General features: G+C 40.2%; 1 protein-coding gene and 1 long non-coding RNA gene across 3 annotated transcripts; both read right to left on the bottom strand.

Moving 5' to 3' along the window:
• Nucleotides 1-1,943: 1,943 nt before the first annotated feature.
• Nucleotides 1,944-17,308, bottom strand: frk (fyn-related Src family tyrosine kinase). 2 transcript variants are annotated; one of them, XR_014593634.1, is made up of 9 exons: nt 16,837-17,308; nt 14,298-14,419; nt 11,246-11,409; nt 10,952-11,120; nt 10,088-10,246; nt 6,332-6,513; nt 3,617-3,782; nt 3,110-3,443; nt 1,944-2,188 (listed from the first exon to the last, which is right to left on the bottom strand). XR_014593634.1 is itself a non-coding variant. In XM_083933568.1 (8 exons), exons 1-8 carry the CDS (start codon nt 17,232-17,234, stop codon nt 3,235-3,237), a joined length of 1,569 nt encoding a protein of 522 aa, XP_083789694.1. In that variant the 5' UTR covers nt 17,235-17,308; the 3' UTR covers nt 1,944-3,234. The 2 variants fall into 2 exon arrangements, 1 of the variants encoding a protein (XP_083789694.1); XM_083933568.1 differs by having other exon boundaries at nt 1,944-3,443.
• Nucleotides 17,309-19,186: 1,878 nt separating this feature from the next.
• Nucleotides 19,187-19,638, bottom strand: LOC310961908. The gene is made up of 3 exons (XR_014593645.1): nt 19,603-19,638; nt 19,430-19,525; nt 19,187-19,313 (listed from the first exon to the last, which is right to left on the bottom strand). It is a non-coding gene; the product is annotated as an uncharacterized lncRNA (long non-coding RNA).
• Nucleotides 19,639-21,740: the final 2,102 nt, after the last annotated feature.

Raw genomic sequence — 21,740 nt, 5'->3', positions numbered from 1 at the left:
GGAGAAAACCCACGCAGACACGGGGAGAACATGCACACTACACACAGAAGGGCCCCAGCCGGGATTCCAACCAGGAACCCTCTTGCTGTGAGGCGACAGTGCTAACCACCACACACCACACACCACACCACACTACCGTGCCACCCCGCTATATAAAAATGCCTTGCCTAAATATTTATATTTTTAATTGTAATTGTTGCAGAAAACCTGCTCATAATTATAGTTTTCGTCCTATAGTCGGACCTTGCAGTTCGGTGGGCTGAGGATCTCGTCTCTGCTTTATGGATGGAAGGTAAGTGGTTAGCCGAAGCGACTTGTCTCTCTCTTATGCTAATGTTACCTACTGGGAATATGGAGGACGTGTCTGAAGACCCGGACAAAAAGGTATTGAACGTTAATCACATCATTCGTTTCTTATGTCATAAAAGTTTTTGTTGAAAATGTATCTGACAGCGTAACGAACGTTTGACTTACAATACGTTTACAATTAGCCTTATGCACGTCAAATGCAACATCATATTTAGGCTTTTTAGTTTTGAATGAAACTGATACTTTTAATACCGTGTGCATTCAATTAAACAGAAGTAAAACTAAGTAGCATACTGTATGTGTATGTGGTCAATGTTGGCACTGTCTGTGACATGAAACCAAAGTTTGTGTGTGTGTGTGTGTGTGTGTGTGTGTGTGTTTGTTGGCTCAGTGTCTTTATTAAACTTTGATTTATGACACGGCCTCTTTCTCTTCTTTGAAGATGCATATAAACAATACAGCATGGGCAAAATTAGCTCCAACTGGAGCAATTCTGGACATGCTGCAAAAGGTCCAATTGCCCATTCCATCATCCATCATTTAGTCTGTTTTCAGTGAAGTGGACGAGTTTTGCAGGAGGCTAGAGAGGCAGAAGAGGAAGGAAGGAGCACGGTCAGAATCCAAGGTGAAAGCCTGTGCCATAAAACACTTGAAACCATTTCCTTGTAGGCTGTTTTGTCATTATAACCCCATGCAGTGGAACGTTCAAAATTATTTATTTATTTAGTCCAAAAAAATGTGAAGTGTTCCAAGCCTCACAAACAATTAAATCTTGGTGTTTTATTTATTTAGTTCAAAAGATTCTTAAAAGTTCAAATGTAATCCAAGCTTCACAAACTATTAGATCTTGGTGTTTCAGACTTCGCCCTGTCGAAAATCCAGGGTCCAGACTGTGCAGTTGCAGTTTTACAGTCAACCAGTAGGTGACACTGTCAACCAAACACAAAGGGCCTGAATCTGCAGGTGTCTGGGTCTGCAGACACATACTAATGGTTGAGGCTTCCCCATGTGAGATCATGAGATCAATACTCTCTTCTTTCTCTTATCTAATCGTGTTCATTTTACATCTGGGCTACATATGAGTGTCCTTCAAATACCTTAAGAACTGTTCAGCCAATCGACTTCACACTTGGCAGGTGTATTGCTGAGGACCGGAGGGAGTGTGGTGTCTAGTGTATAGACAGTCAGATGAGTGGTTCTTCCACACAGGCACATCCTGAATGGGAAACTCTGCCTGTGTATGTGCAGTATGTATGACAGTCTTCGTATATCTCAAGAACTGTTCATCCGATGGCTTCTGTAAGCATTGAGTGTGCAAAGAGTGTGTGGTCTCACACTCCGACAATACTCGATCCTGGACATTGCTGCTGGCAGCAATACTGGGAGCCGTCCAATTCTGTATGGGATTATTTTAATTCACTATCAATGCTGCCGTCATAATGGGGTCTTCATAGAAAGTATTACCTGAGCTACTTTATTTTTATTTCTATCCACCTTATGCACTCATCCTGAACATTTCTCTTTTTTCTTACATCTGATTGATCTTGATGTTCGTGTACTCAAACACAAGTCTTTGTACTTTAACCCTGAATCACAACCAGTAACCAAACCAAGATAATAGTAAAGAGGTCATTTAATTGTCATGTATAAAGGATAATTATGTTAAAACACAGTAGGATTATATAAACACTGCCATGGTTATAATGTACAATTAACATGATTTTGTTCACAAAACTAAAAACACAATACAAAATCATCAGAGAAGGAGATTTCCACCAGATTCAGATACTGTGTCAAGCATCCGATTAGATGTGCCGTCTTTTCTCTGTTGTAGCGGCTGATGGTCAGAAGACATGTGGCAGACCTCAGATCAGCTCAGCTTAAAAAAAAAATCATTAAAAAAGGATTAAGACCAGTGTCACATTGTTCAGTCTTTGAGACAATATACTATATATTCAACAAAACGGAACAAAATGCATTCACACAAATGTACCCTATTATTGAAGCAGAGAGGGATGAGTGCACTGCAGATTTGTAGGGGGGCAGAGGAAAACTGAAACACTGAGCTGCAACACTTGTCTTTAGGTTTAATTAAAGGCATTTTTTAAGGATTCCTTTATTCTACACTTTTAAATAAAAAATGCATATCCAAATTAAAAACCTCCCCAAAAACATTTTTTTTTTGTGCGCACAAATTTGTTCTCTCCATACAAACGTCCCCATGTCCTTTTGTTCTTAGCTGTCTTGTAGCCCCACATAAAAGTCTAAAGTGAAACTATTTCTTGATGTAATGGAGGGTGTGGACTTAACTCAAGCGGTGACTAGTTTTTATGTTTGTTAGTAAGAAGATAGTTGTATTGTTCTTTCATTTAATGGGTCCCTGGCTGCTGGGGCCAAAAACAGAAAAAGCAGAGGTGATGACACCTGCCATTGGCGCTGTCTCAAAGCCAAACAGCCTTAGCTTGAACATTCTGAACATCGACTCATGAATCCTCTCAGGTACCAGGTGTAGCTCGACAGGTTGCCAGTGGAAAGAATGTGTAGCATGCATTCCTGAGTGCGAAGAACCAGTTTATCGAGATGGACAGGTAGCAGCTTTGTGTCTCCGCCTCTTTCTGATGTGTGCTTTCAGAGTTAGGCTAGACGCACACAGCCGCTCGGAAAGTGCATTCAGCTGTCACACAGTGTCGCGACCAACTGTTGCTGTGGTAAAAGCTTCCTCACTGCATATCAGATACAGTCTCAGTTGTCAGTCACATTTTAGATCCCTCATTTGAATTTTAAATTACATTTCGGTTACCTTATATAAATATTGACGCATGTTCATGTTTGGTGATGATTCAGGTGATATTGATTTAGCTTCAGTGCAGAAAGACTTAGTTTTTTTGTCTCTTTCTTTCCACACATCCCAGCCTGGCTAGTGTGCTAATAACGACCAGCATCGTCGTACGAGGTTACGTCCTGGTCAAAGTAGTCCTCCAGCTTCCACTGCAGGGTCTCAAATGTGGGCCGATCCTGTTCATTCTCCTTCCAGCAGTCCATCATGATGTCATACATGACTTTTGGGCAATTGGGGGGGCACTGCATCCTGTAGCCCTGTGGAACCCTCTGGACCACCTGGTAGTTCGTCATGGCTGAAAAACAACAGAAGGACATTAGAACGTACTGTATCTTGCAGGAAACAATTATTTTGCATTTATTGTTTACCTGGAAGCCTACTTAAAAATAATAGAATTATCTGGTTTTGACTTTTAAGACTTTTCTGTGTTCAGAGAATCATTTATGATGAGGTTGATGAAAGCGTCACCTGGGTAAGGCATCTGTCCAAACGTCATGATCTCATACAGCAAGATTCCAAAGGACCAAACGTCCGATTTGATGCTGAACTTGTTGTCGTGGATGGCCTCTGGAGCGGTCCACTTCACAGGGAATTTAGTTCCTTCTTTGGCTTCATACACATTTTCATTCTCTTTCTAGAAACAAAACAAGGCACACACTTTAGTGTAAAGATCTGTACTTTCACAACATGGCCGGACAAAACTTAGTTTAGTTTAGAATTTAGAGGGGTGTTTGATACATTGCTGTTGCCAACACAGAATGCCTGATGTGCCAACACCTTAATGTGAAACAAACTGGGGCCTGGGTTGTGGAGAATTTATTAAGCTGTATTATGCATGTCAGTAAATAAGGGCTGTAATTAGTGGAGAATTGGTACAGTGCCCAATTTGGGCGTGTCCATCCAGAATGGGCCGATTGATCGGCTCCTAGTATTGCTGGTAGCAGCAACAGTTCTTGAGCTACATGGAGGACAGACAGACAGACATACAGATACGGATTCCTTTCTTTATAGTTACATGATACTGATACAGCGACAACTATAGGCCAGATGGCACCGTCCGCTGGTGGTATTCTGATAGGGAGGTCATGAGTCTCTCCCCTACTTTGATGGTGCTTTCAGCAAAAGGGTCAGATTTGTAGAGCTGTTGGTATTGCTCATATAGTTCGCTGCTTAGAGGGTCTAGGCCGGGGTAGTATTTGCCCTGGACACTCAGACATCATATATACATGTGTATCAAATGTGGTTACAATAGTACAAAGCGTTCTGGAGATATTAAATTTTTTTGGTAATATGGGCACAGCATTTGTGCAAACTCTGAGGGTCAGCTACAGCTGAGTCACTTTTTCCTGCTTGGTCCAGAGATGTTCTGTGCCCGTTTTGGTGATGATATCTCAATGTTTTAGGAGAAGCAGAAAAAAATTTTTTGGACACAACTCAAAATGGCAGAAAGATTTAGTTTCTCTGACTCACGGGTCAAAGGTTACAGGGCAAACGTAAAGTTGGTTGTTATAGCACCACTATCTGGCCAAATTGCACCAAATTCGGGACAACACTCCCCGGATTCAACCCTTTATAGGTGGATGTGAGCTTTCTTTAGTTTCACTCCAAAGCATTAAAATAAATTGCAACTACAGGTCCAACACCTGTACCTACCGAGCTCCACTTCACAATAAGTTTATCGAAAAGACAATTTACTTCAAGTGTAATTCCGGCGTAAAATACTGCCGTGGTCTTTTTCGACACTTGGAGACATCAAATAAGCCATCAAGGCAGTTTTTTTCAATATATGAACTATTATTGGAGAAATCTGGTAGAGTCGCCAACAGCTGGCTGTGGCTAACACTGATTAGCTATGGTGAAGGCCTTAAAATGTCTTTTTTAACCACTAATACTGCTCAGAATAACAGCAAACCTCTGCGGTAGCATGATACGAGTCCTTACACATAAAACAAAGCATCAATAGGCTCCTTCCTTTGGGATTGACCTTGGCAATCCACTTGAATGGACTTTACTATGAGAGGAGCTGGCCAGTTGGTAACTCTTTCAAAACACTCTTTTAATAAACTCTGGGTTCTCTAACTACGTTGTTGGTGCTTTGTTTTCTGTGTAAGGACTCTTATCCTGCCACTGCAGAGGTTTGCTGTTATTTTTAGTATTAGTTTCTAAAAAAGCCATTTTAATGCCTTCACCATACTGCCCCAAGCTAATTAGTGCTAGCCACGTCCGGCTGTTAGCTACTGTTAGCGACTCTCCGGGATTTCTCCATTAATAGTTTATACACGAAAAAACTGCCTTGATGGCTTATTTGATGTATGCAAGTGTCAAAAAAGACCATGGGAGGATTTTACGCTGGAATTTGACTTTAAGTATTTTTTTAGTCTAGTGTATTTTTGTATTTTGTGTGATTAGTGAGGAGTGAGAAGTGAGACCCTTCTACATACAGTCTACAACATTAAGGTATCAAGGTAGAAGCGTTCACACCACCAATATTACTTGCGAATTCTACCAAACATTATGTAGAAGAGAATCACCACCTAAATGCAAGCCCTGCAAAGACCCAAGCCTGCTCGTTCCATCTCAGGAACCGGGAAGCAAACAGACCCCTTAACATCACATGGTCTGGAACACCTCTTAAGAACTGAAAGTTAACTACTGAAATAACATTCTCCAGAAGCTGACCAACTCCAAATGGCCACCTGTGATGAACACCACCTCCTCTACGGACACCCCCCCAGCCCAATGGCTGAAGTCCAGGAGAAGCTTTCTCAGCCACGTCCGGCCCCTAATAGCATCACTGGAAGAAACCAGACTCCAACTATAGACAAAAAAGGCTTGAGGATGACCCCGCTCCTACAGACATGGGTATCCCTCCTTCTGAAGCAGAAGCACCATGGGTTCAGTGGAAGACACTCAACCGCCTGAGAACAGGAACAGGGTGGTCAAAAGCTGCCATGGCCAAATGGGGATATGAAGCTGGTCCAACCACCTGTGAATGTGGAGAAGAGACAGCACTGCCTCGTCTGCCCCCTACTACCCAACCAGTGCAGCTCAAAGGATCTTGCAGTGTTTAATAAAAACGCAAAGGACTGTGTAAAGAAATAGGAAACATAACCAACCAGTTTCAAAGACAAGAAAAGAAGAAGAAGAAGAAGAAGACAACATTACTATGAATGTCAAACCTACCATGAAAACCCTGGCGAGGCCAAAGTCAGCCACCTTGCAGATGTTGTTCTCGCCCACCAGGACGTTCCTGGCTGCCAGGTCTCTGTGGATGTAGTTCTGTAACTCCAGGAAAGCCATGCCTGATGCCACCTGGGCAGCCATCTCAATCTGGTCAGAGATCCGCAGAATGGTGCCCTTATCCTCTGTAACCAAGGAGAGAGACACACAAGTCATATCTCATCACAGGTGGCAGAGAAAGCAATATCTCCAAGAAGAAGCCTTCTGATTTTCTATTTTTTATTTCTATTTAACTCTAGAATTATATGGCAGGAAATAATAATTGGATTTATTTCAACCTCTTGGCCAATGCTGAAGGCTAGAGGTATGTGACTTCTTCTACCCTTTGCCCCAAAGACGGAAAACTTTGCCAAATCAAATTATATTTGAATGATTAATTAATTTTAATCAAATTAAATATAAATCAGTATAATTTGAACAAATAGTACTCGTTTTAACCGCACAATAGGCTCACTCATGTTCAGGAGGTGAAGAAAAGATTCTGTGACCAACAACTGATAGCAAATGTACATCGCTGTGGCAAATTAACCGTCATTTGGTTCTCTGGTCACAATATCAACTCTGGGCTGTTGCACTCTACCAAATCTTTGTCCATGAAGAACACCACTTTCTAGCAGGGTTTCCATACAAATACACTGAACTGAGTTTCACAGAAAATCTGCAAAAGAGAATGCAAATTGACGCCCAATTCCATCCACCACTGTCATGATGAGATTAGAGTTGGTTCATCATCAGGCAGTAGGTGGTGCTATGTCTGCAGTCAAAAAAACGTGATATCATTGCAGAAGATGGCGCAGCAAGATGATGTAATTAGATGAGCGCAAGTGGAACTTCTAATGGTGAAAAACAGTGTCGAAAATTGGCTAGAAATATAACTTAATTTGTTTCCATTGGCACCAACTTTTCCACCAAACGTAAAAACTTTTATTGAAATATATAGAGCTTTACCAAAATTACACTGTTCTATATTAAGGTTGTTTTTTTTTTTAAATGTACATTAAAATAAGTGGATGTATATGCACATATGATTATTTATAGATTTGAAAATATAATGGAATAAGGACAAAATGTTTAGTTTTTGTTGAAATAGTTTTAGAGAGGTGTTGATAAGTTTATTGAGTTCTACTGGCAGGTGTTTAAACTATTTTGCCCACCCCATTTATACTGAGGGTAGACGAAAAAAACAAACACTTCTCTGTATAATGCATCACAACTGAAGTTGAATCAAGACCTCGGTTACACTAAAAACTCAACCTTCATGAGTGGAGGATTTATTGCCAGTGTTATTGCTAATAAACTGTCATGAATGCTTTATGGTGTACCATAGCTTGATTTCTTATTATTGAACAACCTACTTCTGCATATCAAACAAAGGTCATTAGTAAAACAAAAGTAAAGGCAGCTCTGTGGGGAGAGTTGCTGGTATACTTTTAAAGGAGGGACTTTGAATCATGGGTGTGGAGTTGCAAATGGGACTATGCTGTCATTTGTAATATTTATTTCCATTGTTTTGTATGTTGCCATGTATTGTGTTTGCTTCCAGTGTTGTTAGTAATGCATTTAAGTGCTATCATATTTGTCATGATGCTCCTCCATCTTGTTATGTTCATGGTCACTATGTGTGTCTTGACTTTTTTCCTCCTTTGTAAACTTTATTGAAACAAATTCACCGTTCTAATTCCAGTCACACACACACGAACTGGTGGCTATTTCCTTAACTTTGGCCTGAAAACCACTGAGAGCTAAAGCCATGACAGCAGCCCCATCATAGGTTTGTGCCACAAGTTTCTCCCTGAAATTATAGCCCTGTATGTTCTCATTCAAGACTTCAAAAACAGACTCAGCGTCTCTTCCCCCAGAAACATGAAAAAATCCAATAAAGCGCTCCTGAATCTTACCTGCACTAGCCACATAGCGAACAATGACAGAGAGTTGGGCACAGCGAGCTATATCAGTTGTCTCATCCACCGCCATATAAAAAAGGGAGCAGCCTGAATTTCATCTTTGATCTCATCAGAAACAGTGGCTGAAAGAGCAGTGATCAAGTCATTTTGGATTGAATGGGACAGAAAACAAAGCTGATGACTGGAATTGTGTGGCCAGTACAGAATCATATTTTGCTAATGTTTCTGTGAAACTCCCTGTAATTCCCCTTGTTGGATGATTCACCACTCTCATCATGCCCCCTAAATGACAGCTCCATACGGCAGAGCAAGGAAGTCACATCAATAAGGCCATTTAGAAAATCCCTGTTTTGTTTAACTGTTTCTTTATCTTTTGCTACTTGAATGCGAGCACCTTCATTTATTGCATGTTCAACCCTGACTCTGCCCAGGCAAATCAACCTTGCACATGCACTCACATATCCATTGCTTTTTTCATACCTTTTGTATGCCCTGTCAAAGATAGATCCCCAAAACCCACTTGGTTTCATCAACTCCTGATGGTTTCATCAGGAGGCATGGCCAACAGTACATTTTATTTGGGACAGCACTTCCAGTCAGCCAGCTCACCTTGTTATACCAGGACACCTGAAAAGACCAGCGACTTTTCCCCACCTTTTGCACTAAATCAATCTTAGGAGTTGACCTTCCCTGCTGTTTAACTCTAATTATCTCTTCTATCAAATGGATTCTCCAAAATCTGGTCGACAACATTCATATTATCTGCCATGATGTGCAGCTCACTAATGCTAGCAGCTGGAGCTGCTGCGCCAGGCTACTGTGAAGTGTGACCGCCTGTGAGTGTGAGTGACGGGGGGAGAAGCTCCACAGCTGCCGCTGCTCGTTGGGGAAAGAAACCGCACAGTGACAGAACAGAGTCTCCAAGCACAATGCTAGTCATTTTTAACAAAGACAAAGTCTCTGGGGATCGTAAAGTCTCCGGATCAGAACAACGGAATGAAAAACTTCAAAAATCCCCGCTGGATGTTTATTCTTTAAGATCACTGATTCGCTCATTCAGCTGTATCAAAAAAGGACTTTGCCTCTGTCCCATAGACCCCCAGAGACGCTGAGCATCCGATGGGTGGGACAAAGCCCAGCATTTATCCAATGAGCGTCTAGTTTGGCTGCAGTGGAACAATCCACTCTACACTTCCCCATTGAAGTCAGTAGAAGCTGAGCGTCTGACTGTGTAAAGAGCTCTGGAGCTGTGGGGATGAATGAGAAGGAAGTTGCTACGGTTACCTGTGATAAGAAGCTGATTCTGAACAAAAGATGAAGGCTTTCTAGCGCATATTTAGTCAATGAAATGTACACACAGCAGTACAGATTTCAACACTTTTTTTTTGGGTGACATTTTAGGGGAAGCTAAGCTTCCCTTGCAGTCTTAGAGCAATCGCCACTGCCCGAAAACAGACTATCTCAGGGCTGACACTACATCTCTCAGCACAGTAGGTGAGCAGTTCCAAAAGTCTTTTATCAGAATATCAATCAGTATCAAGTTAACTCCTGCAGCCAGACACCAGTAAGATAACAGGGTTTGATCTGCATCACTTTTCCTGAACATTAATTTCAGCAAAAGAAAAAAGAAATTACTTTTTAAAAAAAAACTCAAATGTGAAAGCTGGTGGACCCTGGAACAAGGAAAAGGTTAGAAATCTCTACTGTCCTGAACTTTGCTCACTAGCATTCTCTGAACTCTGATCCTGTCGTAAAGTAGCAGTAGCTCCTAATCATGAGAGTGAGCTTGTCTTACTGTTGAGGTACTCCAGCAGGCTGCCGTTCTTCATCAGCTCTGTGATGATGTAGATGGGCTCCTCCATAGTACACACGGCATACAGCTGGATCAGCTTGGCATGCCGCAGCCTCTTCATGATCTGGGCCTCTCTCAGGAAATCCTCAGCATCCATCGTACCTGTGATGGTTCAGTGAAGCTAGATTAGGAATGGGTCATTATTTTGTAGTGGTTAGCGACATCTTTGGTGATACTCAGTGAGTGGTGTTGTGTTTCTTTCACAGTTCCTTGGCTCTAACTTAGGTCTGATTATCTTTTTCTTTGAAAAGCTTATTCTTGGTAGCATGGTGACAGAATGTCCCCCGTCACTGACATGCAACATTTGGTATCTTGGGATTAGGGTTTCCCCCTGGGCTTAAGCATCAGTTTTTTCAAAAATGTATTTTCAAGATTTATTTTTATAGTAAACTACAGTTACATTGCATAATTGGTTATAGATGTTAAAATCCTTCATTTCATGATCCAGTCCATGATACTGTTATCACAGAAACTACAGAGTCACTGGTCATGCCGGTCCCCATCAAAACAGGCACTTGCCACTGGGCTAACAACTTTTCTGGGGGAAACTCTTGATCTCTGGTAATTTACTTAGGTCAAACCGGTCCAGAGAATATTATTCATTTTTATCCATTCCAGACAGGGTATACCTGGTTTTGTCATTTCCTGTCGAGGCAAGTGCAGTTCAACAAGTTCTGATTGTTTAAAATGCTGCAGCTACAATTTTAACTATAACTAATAGCAAAGAGACAAGACCATGTCAGTTAGACATGTCCCTCATCCCTGAATAGGATATTTCTGGATTTAACATTGTCAGCATTAGTGTACCAGGTTTGAGGGTCTTCACTGCGACTGCTGTGGTTTCGTTCCACAGGCCCTCAAACACTTCTCCAAACTGACCGGCTCCGAGCTTCCTCAGCAACTTGATAGAGTTGCGGTCAATCTCCCATTGGTCCACAGTGTTGTAGGACAGGCCATGAGTCTGTGGAGCCTCCATCTACACAGGCAAGAAGAGTCACAGTTTACCAAGATCACAATGTGACTGGATCAAAGTGGAATTTAGATGATGGCAATAAAGGAATTTAGAAAATAAGCAGGCGTGTTTGGTTCACTGTGTTTTACCTTTTTGCATGGTTCACCCAGACGCACACAGAGGCCGTCAGCCTGTTTGGAGTAATGTTCCACTAACTCCTGCAGTGTTTGAAAGCATCTGGTCCTCGACACATAGTAGTGACCATTCTCCAGTTTTTTCAGCTTGTAGTGCTTCACCTTCCCACTGTCCAGCACTGAAAGACAAGTCAAGTCAATGATATACTCAGGACTCCAGAACTGTATCAGTAGGGTTTTCCTCATGGCACAGGAGGCCTGAAGTCATTCATCAAAGCACGCTGATGCACGTTTGTCATGGTCTCCATTACACAATCTGAACGAGACATTCATTTCTAAAATAAAGATTTGTATTATTCCTTTGCCTTGATATTGTCAATATAGCATATGTCATCATGGAAGTAGTGTGTCTTTCATTCATTACAGATATACATACAGAATTTCAATTATCTAACTAACTAATCACTTTGTTTAAAATTGTTAAAATGTTCTTGTTCAGATTCTAATCATAAACCCATTAAGATAAGCTTTTCTGCATTTTCATTCATACGTAGTGATGGGAAGGTTGTGAAGTATATTGTTGTCCATGGAACATTCTAGAATACTATTAGGAGGCGTTCAAATCTATTATAGGCACATGGTCCAGTATAAAGAAAGACACATACATTAATGAAAAAAGATCCATAATCCTTAATTAGACTCCAAACATCATCAACTTGTTTTTAATATTAAAAAGATTTGATGTTGCTACAAATTGTACAATGTATTACATTTCAACCAATTCTAGAGATAAACGCTGAGGAAATAAATAATAAAAACTACTTAGTAAAATAGGATTGTATGTTCAGTATTAGTCAATTTTCTGACCATTTAAACAAAGCCATCTTTAGATATAGATACATATATATGTATATCAGAAAACATATACGCCAATATGGGAACCTTTTTACAGAACATATGATGCAGAAAATGATGCTTGGGGTGATTTAGAAATGGTTTCATATTGATATTTATTTATTCTTTATAAAGATGCCTTCATTTAAATGGTCAACAATTGACTGATACTGAACATACAATTATATTTAGCTATTTATATGCTGATCAATACCAATATTTCTGTGAAAGGGTGCGATTATGGGTCGATAAAATAAGTTTTCCTAGATAAACTGTGTTCTTATCAGGGATCACCGGTGCGGTAATCACAGATACACATTCAAAGGCTGCCGTTGGATAGTGGCCCATATAAAAAAAATTATATTTGCGCTGTAAACACATGCACACACACATACATACATACGTTATTTGTTCGCTTCAATTCCATTTAATAAAATCAGTAAAATGACTGTGGGACAAATGTTTTTTCACCCGATTTACCCCAAACTCCATAAACTCTGTCTGTGAATAAGGTCATCAACCTGCACAAATGAAGATGGAAAGAATGTGGTCACAATGGAAAGAGCAAGGCCAGAGATTAGAGTGGAGAGATAAAGTGATCACGCTGCTTTATGGGCGCACAGGCCTCTATTTATTTAACTTGATGACCTTGAAACCATTAATCATCTGAGTCAATTGAGGATAACAGTGAGTCACTGAACAATGCTCGGGCTGTTTGGAAATGTGTGTTTAAGTACACAGAGAGCAGAATGCTAGCTAGCCAGCTAGCATGACTTCACCTGAGAAATGATATTGATCAGGTGGAATAATACACCATGTAGAATAATAATTATTCTGATAGTGTATTGAACAGGGCTGGTGTTATTGCTCGTTCTTCATAAGTTACATGCTGAAAGTATGGATGGAGCACATTTTAGGCTACACCAATGGAATGAAATGGTGTGCATGCTTGTCTCCTAAGTGGGCGTGGCCTCATGGAAAAGTGAAGTGAACGTCATGTGGATGGAGGAAAGGTTATATCTACATGATTTATTTAGACTTTCATTAGAAAATTAGTTTTCTAAAGGACATCTAACTTCTTAAACGTCTCGTCTCTTAAATGTTTGTATAACTATCTATCTTTAGCTTTCTAACATTAGCCCCCATAAGCTACTGGCCATCAAAGCCCTCATGTCAGTTAGTTGATATAAAGGTTAAAGAAAGATTATGTTTATCTTGAAGAATTGTGTAACACAATCTCCTTTCAAATAGGCAAGTTCCTTCAATCAAAGGGGCAACAAAACCTGCCAGAGTGACTTCACCTTTATAGGGGAGTGGTATTTATACAGTATATTGTATGGTTCATTTTCCTATATAGCTTTTATAACATACTATTCATTATTGCTACTTCTACACTGGGCATCTAAATGAGAGAACAAATATTAATACTTGATTTACTCTGAAATACTGTTCTTTTTTATTGTTCACAGTTTGATAGAATATCAGCTGTGTCTGTACCACTGCTGTACTAACATCCATCTTCAACCGATTGTCCCTAACAGGGTCGTGGGGGGGCGGGGGACTAGTGAACTGTGGAAGAGACTGAGTCAGAATGGACCCAGATCAGAGCAGAGCAGTGTAAGAAACTAGTGATGTCCTGTGGGCACAGATGTGCTGAAGTCATTCAAAGCTGTGGCCTCTACACTTCCTGTTCATTTTTGAATCCTTGAGAAGAAAACATTGTTGAAATCTTCTCTTCTGACACAATCAACACTGTTCTCTCATTTCTAGCACTGCTTTTTTTTTCTTTACAAAATAAAGGTTTTTGTTGAAGTGCCTTGGTTATTTAACAAAAACATCAAATTTTGAACAATAAAAAACAGTATTTCAGAAACAATCAAGAATTAATCTTTGTCCTCGAATTTTGATATCAAGTGTTTTTGATGGGGTCACCTACTGTATGTAATGTTTCATTTTTTGTAGAAATGTATGTCCTGTTTATCATCCCCTCTCCAGTCTTGCAGTTTGAAATACTTTCCCTGTTTTGTAATTTTGTGAACCCTGTTTATATGGAGACCATCGCCCCTTCCCAATGTTGTCATGCCTGTGCCGAGGTGGCTGAAGCATGCCGAACTCCTCTTTCTTTCACCTGAAATGAAGAAAAATGTATTCTGTAACCTCTTGCTCAGCTTACCTGAGAGGGAGCGCTCCCCTTTCTGACTTTCACAGTTCCTGATGAGGAAGGCTCCATGCTTGTTCCCTCCTGCCAACAGCATCTTCTCTGCATCCAGCCTCTTGGTTTCGGGGAAATACCATCTGCGAATCACAATTTAAGCAAAGAGCAGAACTGGTTAAACATAACGGCCATTTCTGAATATAAATAACCTTTTTCAGGGGGCCCAAGGGTTCAGTGCTCGCCGGTCATTTGATTGATGGCTAAGAACAGAACAGTCATTTTTAGCCAATCGAAGATGTTTAAAATCTAGTGTTACAGGGCATATTCTGGTGATATTCTACAGTTTTCTTTTGGACAAAAACTCTCCTGAAAATCACAAACCAACAATGTTTTGATCCAACTAACATTAGTGTGTTTGCAGTCTGATATCTCTGACATCTCCCCTGTTGTTAAAACACATCAATGAGACAAACCGTTGCATTGTGACATGTTACCGTGTTTATCACCGTGAACAAACACTCCACTTTATTTTGACTTAATCCCACATACACCATCCTGCTGCTACAAATACTCACTAGAGTCCAGACACGGAGTCATCTGCTGCTGAAAATAATCTCCAAGTGATCCAAGCAGCAATTGTTAAGAAAATACAATGCCCAGCTCTATTAAGAAATCATTTAACCTTTTCTTTAAAGGAAAATATTCATGACCCACTTTTAATGGTTTACATCTTGAGTAGGTTTTGGACAGGGTGGCAAAAACTCCTGTTTGTTTGGTCTTCTCCTGAGATTGGTTTACCGTATGAAAGATATAGAATAGAACCAGCCTTATCCCCGGGGACCTTTATTATTCCTCTCTACATTAAGCTTACATGACACATTATTCTTAATTAGGGGTCTTCAACATTTGTTAGGCCCAAGAGCTTAGCTGAAACATACAGTAGGTGGTATCAAATTGCACATTAATCTGGGCCTACAATAACATGTAGGGCGGCCTAAAGTCACATGCATGATAAGCTATTCAAACAATAATAACTGACATATATTTCTACATGATGTTTTAATATGTGTATATAAGTGGAAGGCATAGAGAATCCTGAAGCTTAACTGGATGTGTGGATGGCTGCCTTACATACAGGCCTCGCATCAATGCTGTGTTAATTAAATGCTTTTTCAATATAAGTTTTCAGACATATTTAAATTTTTGGAAATATAAAACTTTCAAACAATGATCAAACAATAATTTGAAGGTCCCCCTTCAGTAACTCAGTAACAACATAATGAGGGGGTGGATAAGGGCCCGCAGCTTTTCTCCTCAAGCCTTTAACATTTCACCAGAATCTACGTCTTATCTCTATCCGGTGTCCAGTTTGTGACTTAGTGAAACCATGACACAAATGACGCCTCAATGCCTGAATCAGTTTGATCTCTGTAAACCAAACAGGAAGAACCAGAGTACAGCTGACAAGGAACTGGTTTCACTGACAAGGCAGACAGGCTGAGAATGCATCACAGCACCAGGCGGGGCTTTTCTCTGACACTTCTTTTCCCAACTATTCAGCAACACACAACAACAATGACATACATACATACATACATACATACATACATACATACATACATACATACATACATACATACATACATACATACATACATACATACATACATACATACATACATACATACATACATACATACATACATACATACATACATACATACATACATACATACATACATACAGTGTCTGCAGCCAAAAATAAGTCTATTGTATATATTATACAGCCAAAAATAAGTCTATTGCAAAACCAGTTTCTCTCCATTATGATGTGTCATAGTTGTTAAACAGTACGTAGTTGTCCAGGAAATGCCAGCAGAGGCATTTTTTTGATGAACTCTTGAGGTTATTGTGTTTTGGAATCTTGGGAATTATTAACCCGTAGGCCTAGACTTCCTGCTCCCTGACAATCATTAACTTTAGCACAGGACTGTCCTCTACAGACATTATCCAGCCAGAAAGAGTGTTTTACCTTTGTGGAATGATGGTTCTTAGTATGCTTTAGCTCTGACTGTCATTCCAAATGTGTCGAGCTGCAAAGATTCATCCATTAATGCATGAGTTTTCAACTATTAAATTATTTACCAACTATTCTGATAATAGCCTAATTATTTGGTTAGTCATTTTTTAAGAAAAAAGTATTCAAAAGTCTCTGATATGAGCTTTTAAGAAAAAAGAATTCAAAATTCTCTGATATGAGCTTTTAAGAAAAAAGAATTCAAAATTCTCTGATATGAGCTTCTAAAATGGGAATTTTTCCTGGTTTCCTCCTCTATGACAGTAAACTGAATCTCGTTGACTATAATAATAACAATAATACTAATAATTGTTAATTACAGCCCTAATTGCTGTGTTATATAACAATTGTATTGTACTCAGTACATCTCTCTAAGAAGTTAGTAGCCTTACTGGAAAACAAAATCATAGAGTGCTCTTGTGTTGTGAAAGGGTCTCTACATGAGAATGACAGCAAGGGGGAAGGTGAAACGATACTCACGGCTCTGCATCAATACTCTCCACAGGCGCCACATAATTAGCCGGGATGTATCCCTGTTTGGAGGCCGAGACCCCGGTGAGGGCTTTGGCGAACCACCACTCCCCCGCACTTTTATCCAGAGCCTCTAAAGTGTCCCCGGCGTTGAAGCTCAGGTCCTCCTCGGTGCGGGCGGAGTAGTCATACTGGGCGATGTAGTACAGCCCTGCTTTGTCCACCGGACGCGACGGCACAGACCGTTTGGAGTGAAAGTCCGGCTCTGCGGCTCGATCAGCACCGGGGTTCACAAACACCGTGACACCTTTCTCCTCCCGCCCGGTCTCACCTCTGGGCCGGGTCGGCTTTTTAAAACATGCCAAAAAACTCTGCCAGCACGAAGAAAACCTCTTTTGGATCTCCATGGTCAATCACAGCAGGTCATTGTGTCAGGGAGAAGAAGAAGCGCTCATAATCCATCCACGTTACATCAAACATAGTGGAGTGTGTCTGACCTGAGCGCGCACACACACACATACTGACGGAGGGATCTGACTCAAGTGTGAAGGTTCCTGGAAGAGTGTATGGTTCGTGGTCCAGTCACCAATCACCTGCACCTGCTGAGGAATGGGGAGCGGCTCGCTCGTTCGTGGCGTCATGCGCCCAGGGCGGCCATATTGGAGGAGAGCACCTGTGAGCAGAACCAGCTGGAAGAACAGCTGATTACTCAGGAAGAGTGGGGTTGGGAGGAAATACGCAATAGCATCCAGCTGCAGACCCGGAGTACAAGCCCCTCACTTGACAGAGGTCTCTCACTTGACAAAGCCCCTTGCTTGCCGGAAGTGAAAATGTAGTTTTTTTTTTTACTATATGCAAAGTCACGCAATAGTTTTTTTTTTTTACTTTATGCAAAGTCACGCAAAGTCACGCAATAGTTTTTTTTAATAGGTTATTTAAACTTTTTTGAAAAAGCACAAAACATAGCAAGTTAAAGGAAATCGTTTTTTTAACTTTATTGAAAAAAATACGTTTTTTAATAGGTTATTTAAACTTTCTTGAAAAAGCAAAAAAAACATAGCAAGTTAAAGGAAATCGTTTTTTTAACTTTATTGAATAAATACGTTTTCGTTTTTTTGAAAAAGAACATACAATTCCCCTCAGTCAGGTCTCAGTCCTTATACACAGTTAGTGTATCTTACAGTTAATGTACTCCTGAATATTGTGACATTACAAAGATAAAATTTAAAATCAAATATTACAATGTGGATGTTTTAGTGAAGATAAACATCTGCAAAGTTTTAATAGAAACGAAAATTAAATGCAACTTTAATAAACAAATATTTTAAAGCCCTTTGTAACAGGGTGACATGAAATTTCAAAATAAAAGTAGTGGGCTGTAGGAAAGGACGATACTTAGTTAGTCCACGAACACAACAGTCCTGTGACTGCCAATAAATATTAATAAAATTGAAAAATATATGAATTTATATTAATAAATGATTATATGTTATGTGAAAGGTCAGTTAATTTTAAAGAAATCACAAAATGGAAACTGTAAATGTTAAGGCAGACAAATTGTGAGATGGTGCGGAGTTTGACCAGCAGACACATGAGTATGGATTAACAAAGTTTAGTTTAATAGCCTTTTAATATTCATTTCATGATCCAATTTTAGAATTCAATAATCATCTAGGCAACAATACTTAAGTTTTTGTCACTTTTAACTTCAATCTTAATGAGGCAAAGTTAACCAGTTTGTAATCATTCATTCATCTTCAACCGCTTGTCCCTGTCGGGGTGGGGGGGGGGGGGGGGGGGGGGGGGGGGGCTGGAGCCGATCTAGCTTTTTTTATTTAAATGGTAATAATTAAACATCAGAAAAGTCTTTATGGCACACTGAAACCATTCTGGACAGAATTCTGGGACTTTTTGTGGCAGGATGGATCAAAACATGATGCAGTTTGCGTGTTTGTTAGAAGCTGCAGTTTCTTCCTCTTGAAGTCTGTGGGCTTCTTGTACAGTTCCATGACAATGGGGCCCAAGGCAAAACATTTAGTGCCGGTGAACCTATTTTTAAGGTTTGTAGTGCTTGAATTCAAAGAAGATAGCTGCTCCTTCTGGTAACTTCTCCACTTGTCTCTGGATCTCCACGTCCACACTGGGGTGGATGTAGGTGTCTTCCTTCCTGGAGGCCACAGGGGTGTCCTGCACTGGGTTCACATCTATACTGTTCAAATCTTAAACACCATTAGTCATGTATGGTAAGGCAATATACCAGTTTCTACCAATCTGGATCTGAATGATGAACACTGACATTTTACCTCAGGCAAAAGCACGTTAAAGACAAAGGCAACAGAATCTATAGGTTGTCTTGCTCCTGGTGGGTCTTTAAGGATTCCAAAAAGAAAAGAGACCACTTCATCAAGCTGCGTGTCATCAAAGTAGATGGTGGCCGTTTGCTTTTTTCCTTCCCACAGCGAATGCAGATAGCCGGTGGTGATGGCCTGCAAATAAACATCACTTTAAAATGACATGGCATTGATCATCTTCTGATAAATGATTTAAGATGGACATCCAATGAATGCCATAACTGCTAATGAATTAAGTGCCATATAGATACCTCAAGGTGTTGTCTTAGTTTAGTCTTCCCTGTTATGAAGTCAATCAGTACTCAACACTGCCGTTTCCGCTTCTCCTGTGCCTCTTCTACCATTTCCTATAATTTCATAAAGCAAATATTAAAATTATACTAAGCGCAGTTAATTCCACATACTTAGATGGCTTTTTACTGACCTCTAGTCTTTTCATGCTCCCTTATATCCATTGTCCTAAAAGTAAACATTTTAAAATGTAGTTATGTTTAGTAAATGCTTGATATAAATTAGGGAGACTAGATAGCATGCTTGATACTAATAACTAAATCACATACTAACCAACTCAGCCAGGTTGATTGTGCATGGCCTCTTTAAGTCACTGTGCTCCCTGATGTGATCATCCTGTGGTGGCTCCTGTTGGCCACATTTATAATATAATGAACTTATAGCAATGTCATGAAAACTTACATTACTACCACTACTTAAAAATATAAAAAACATTAGTTTCTTAAACAAATAATGTCTCAAACCTTTCCATTTTTGTCCTCCGCTTGGCTTGTCACCTCCTCCTGGACATTAAAAAAAGCTGTGTGTCCTTTTGAGAAAAGTCTTTATTTTTTTAACCATGTCAAACTGTTAGAAATCAATCAGTTATGGTGATTAACATACATAGACTTTCATAATATTGGACACTTAATTCACCTCTCTTTCGTTTTAGTCTGAAGACTGGTGGAAGAAGACCATTCAGCATGCTTTCTGCCTCCTTGGAAAAATGGGCAAACCTTCTGCCATGTCTGTAGAACAAACAAATAGTCAAAATATGACACAGACAAAAACAGACACAGACCCCTCCAGGTGCAGGTTTTCCACTAGCACTGCACACCACCATCACCGCAGAGCTGCCATGTCATCCTAAAGGAAGAACATTGCCACAAATACAAAGTGCATGTTTGTATTTTTCTATGTTGTACGGTAACCTCATGATTCCAAAGAGATATTTTTTCTGTTTGATAATGTCTGCTTACAACAGTGAAGTCAAATGGTGCATCCATATACGGGTTAAAGAGAAATATGCCAAGGCTGGCTTGTCTTTTCATCATTGTGGTGCTCATGGTTTTCATTAGCACTGGCAGTTTAATAAGCCTTTAGCGGGCCGACACAACAATCTCAGCGCAGGAAAATCCCTTACACATCTCACAGGTTGCAAAAGAACTTTATCAGAAATGTATTTGCCACAGAGTGACAGCACTATCCTCAAATTCCCGCGCATCAAAGATTGCTAGTTAGCTCGTAGTTAGCAACATTATCAACATAGCAAAGCTTACGTTGTTTTTAAACGTCTCCATTATCTTCATCATGCTCAGCCGTGACAGCAAGTTCGCTAAAATTCCCGCCACTTACTGATTCCCTTCCAGCAAGCAAGGGGCTTTGTCAAGTGAGGGACCTGTGACAAGTGAGGGGCTTGTACTCCGGGTCTGCAGCTGGATGCTACTCAAAATACGTCATCTAACATTATCATATGTATTTTTAATGACTATTCATAACTATGAGATCCCTTTGGAAGCATTTTCCTGCCAGGAAGAAATAGGCTACATGAAACATAGGAAGTGACAAATAATTAAAGAGGCCTTTTTTGATTTTCTGTCTTTTATGACCTATAAATGTAGTTATAATGTTTTATAGTCATGTTTAATAATACCAAAGCATCAATTAATAAAGTACTTGCATTCAGACCAAGCCCCCAACACAGTGACTCCCTGGTTGATCCAATACTGAAGTGCCAAAATCTTCAGTTCTCTGAGTGTCCACTAGGGGCAGGTTTCATAACAGAGCAGTTTCTCATTGACCCCCATGTTAAACAGGCCGTTTTCACAGCATCATTAAACCTGTTTAAGGCCTGGGACAAAAGAACATTCTAGTCTGTATGTTTAGGTCATATCTCCATGACAACACTGAGGGGGGTGAATTTTTTTGTACCAGGCTAGTTTTTATTTGAATGGAGGTTAACGTTTATGAATAATTAGAGGCGTGGCCTCTTAAGTGACAGCTAGCCACTGGCCCTCACTTCTCCTTGGAGGCTAGTTGTCAGGTTTAGCATCACTAGCATGCTACCTCCGTCATGTCGACCTGGACTGTGGTCATTCGTGTGGTGGTGTTACTGTAAGTGACAAGATGGTTTGTTCTTTGATCAACTGAACCAACAGATGGTTTAGGAACACACCGTGTTAACGTTAGCTCTGTTATGCTAATTAAATAGCTGCACTTGCACCATGACTTGCAGTACAGACTGCTATCTATGACACAAACACTAGATGCTAATCTGGAGCAGCGGGAGGA

Source organism: Echiichthys vipera (assembly GCF_963691815.1).
Source record: "Echiichthys vipera genome assembly, chromosome: 19".
Lineage (NCBI taxonomy): Eukaryota > Metazoa > Chordata > Actinopteri > Perciformes > Trachinidae > Echiichthys > Echiichthys vipera.
This window is presented reverse-complemented; position numbering and strand designations above follow the sequence as displayed.

Excerpts from the sequence above, each read along its gene's own strand:
- frk (XM_083933568.1), bottom strand. The coding sequence starts at position 17,234 with ATGGAGATCCAAAAGAGGTTTTCTTCGTGCTGGCAGAGTTTTTTGGCA. Across the intron at positions 11,121-11,245 it reads TGGGTGAACCATGCAAAAAG|ATGGAGGCTCCACAGACTCA; the intron begins GTAAAACACAGT and ends TTGCCTGTGTAG. Across the intron at positions 10,247-10,951 it reads AGTGAAGACCCTCAAACCTG|GTACGATGGATGCTGAGGAT; the intron begins GTACACTAATGC and ends GAACCATCACAG.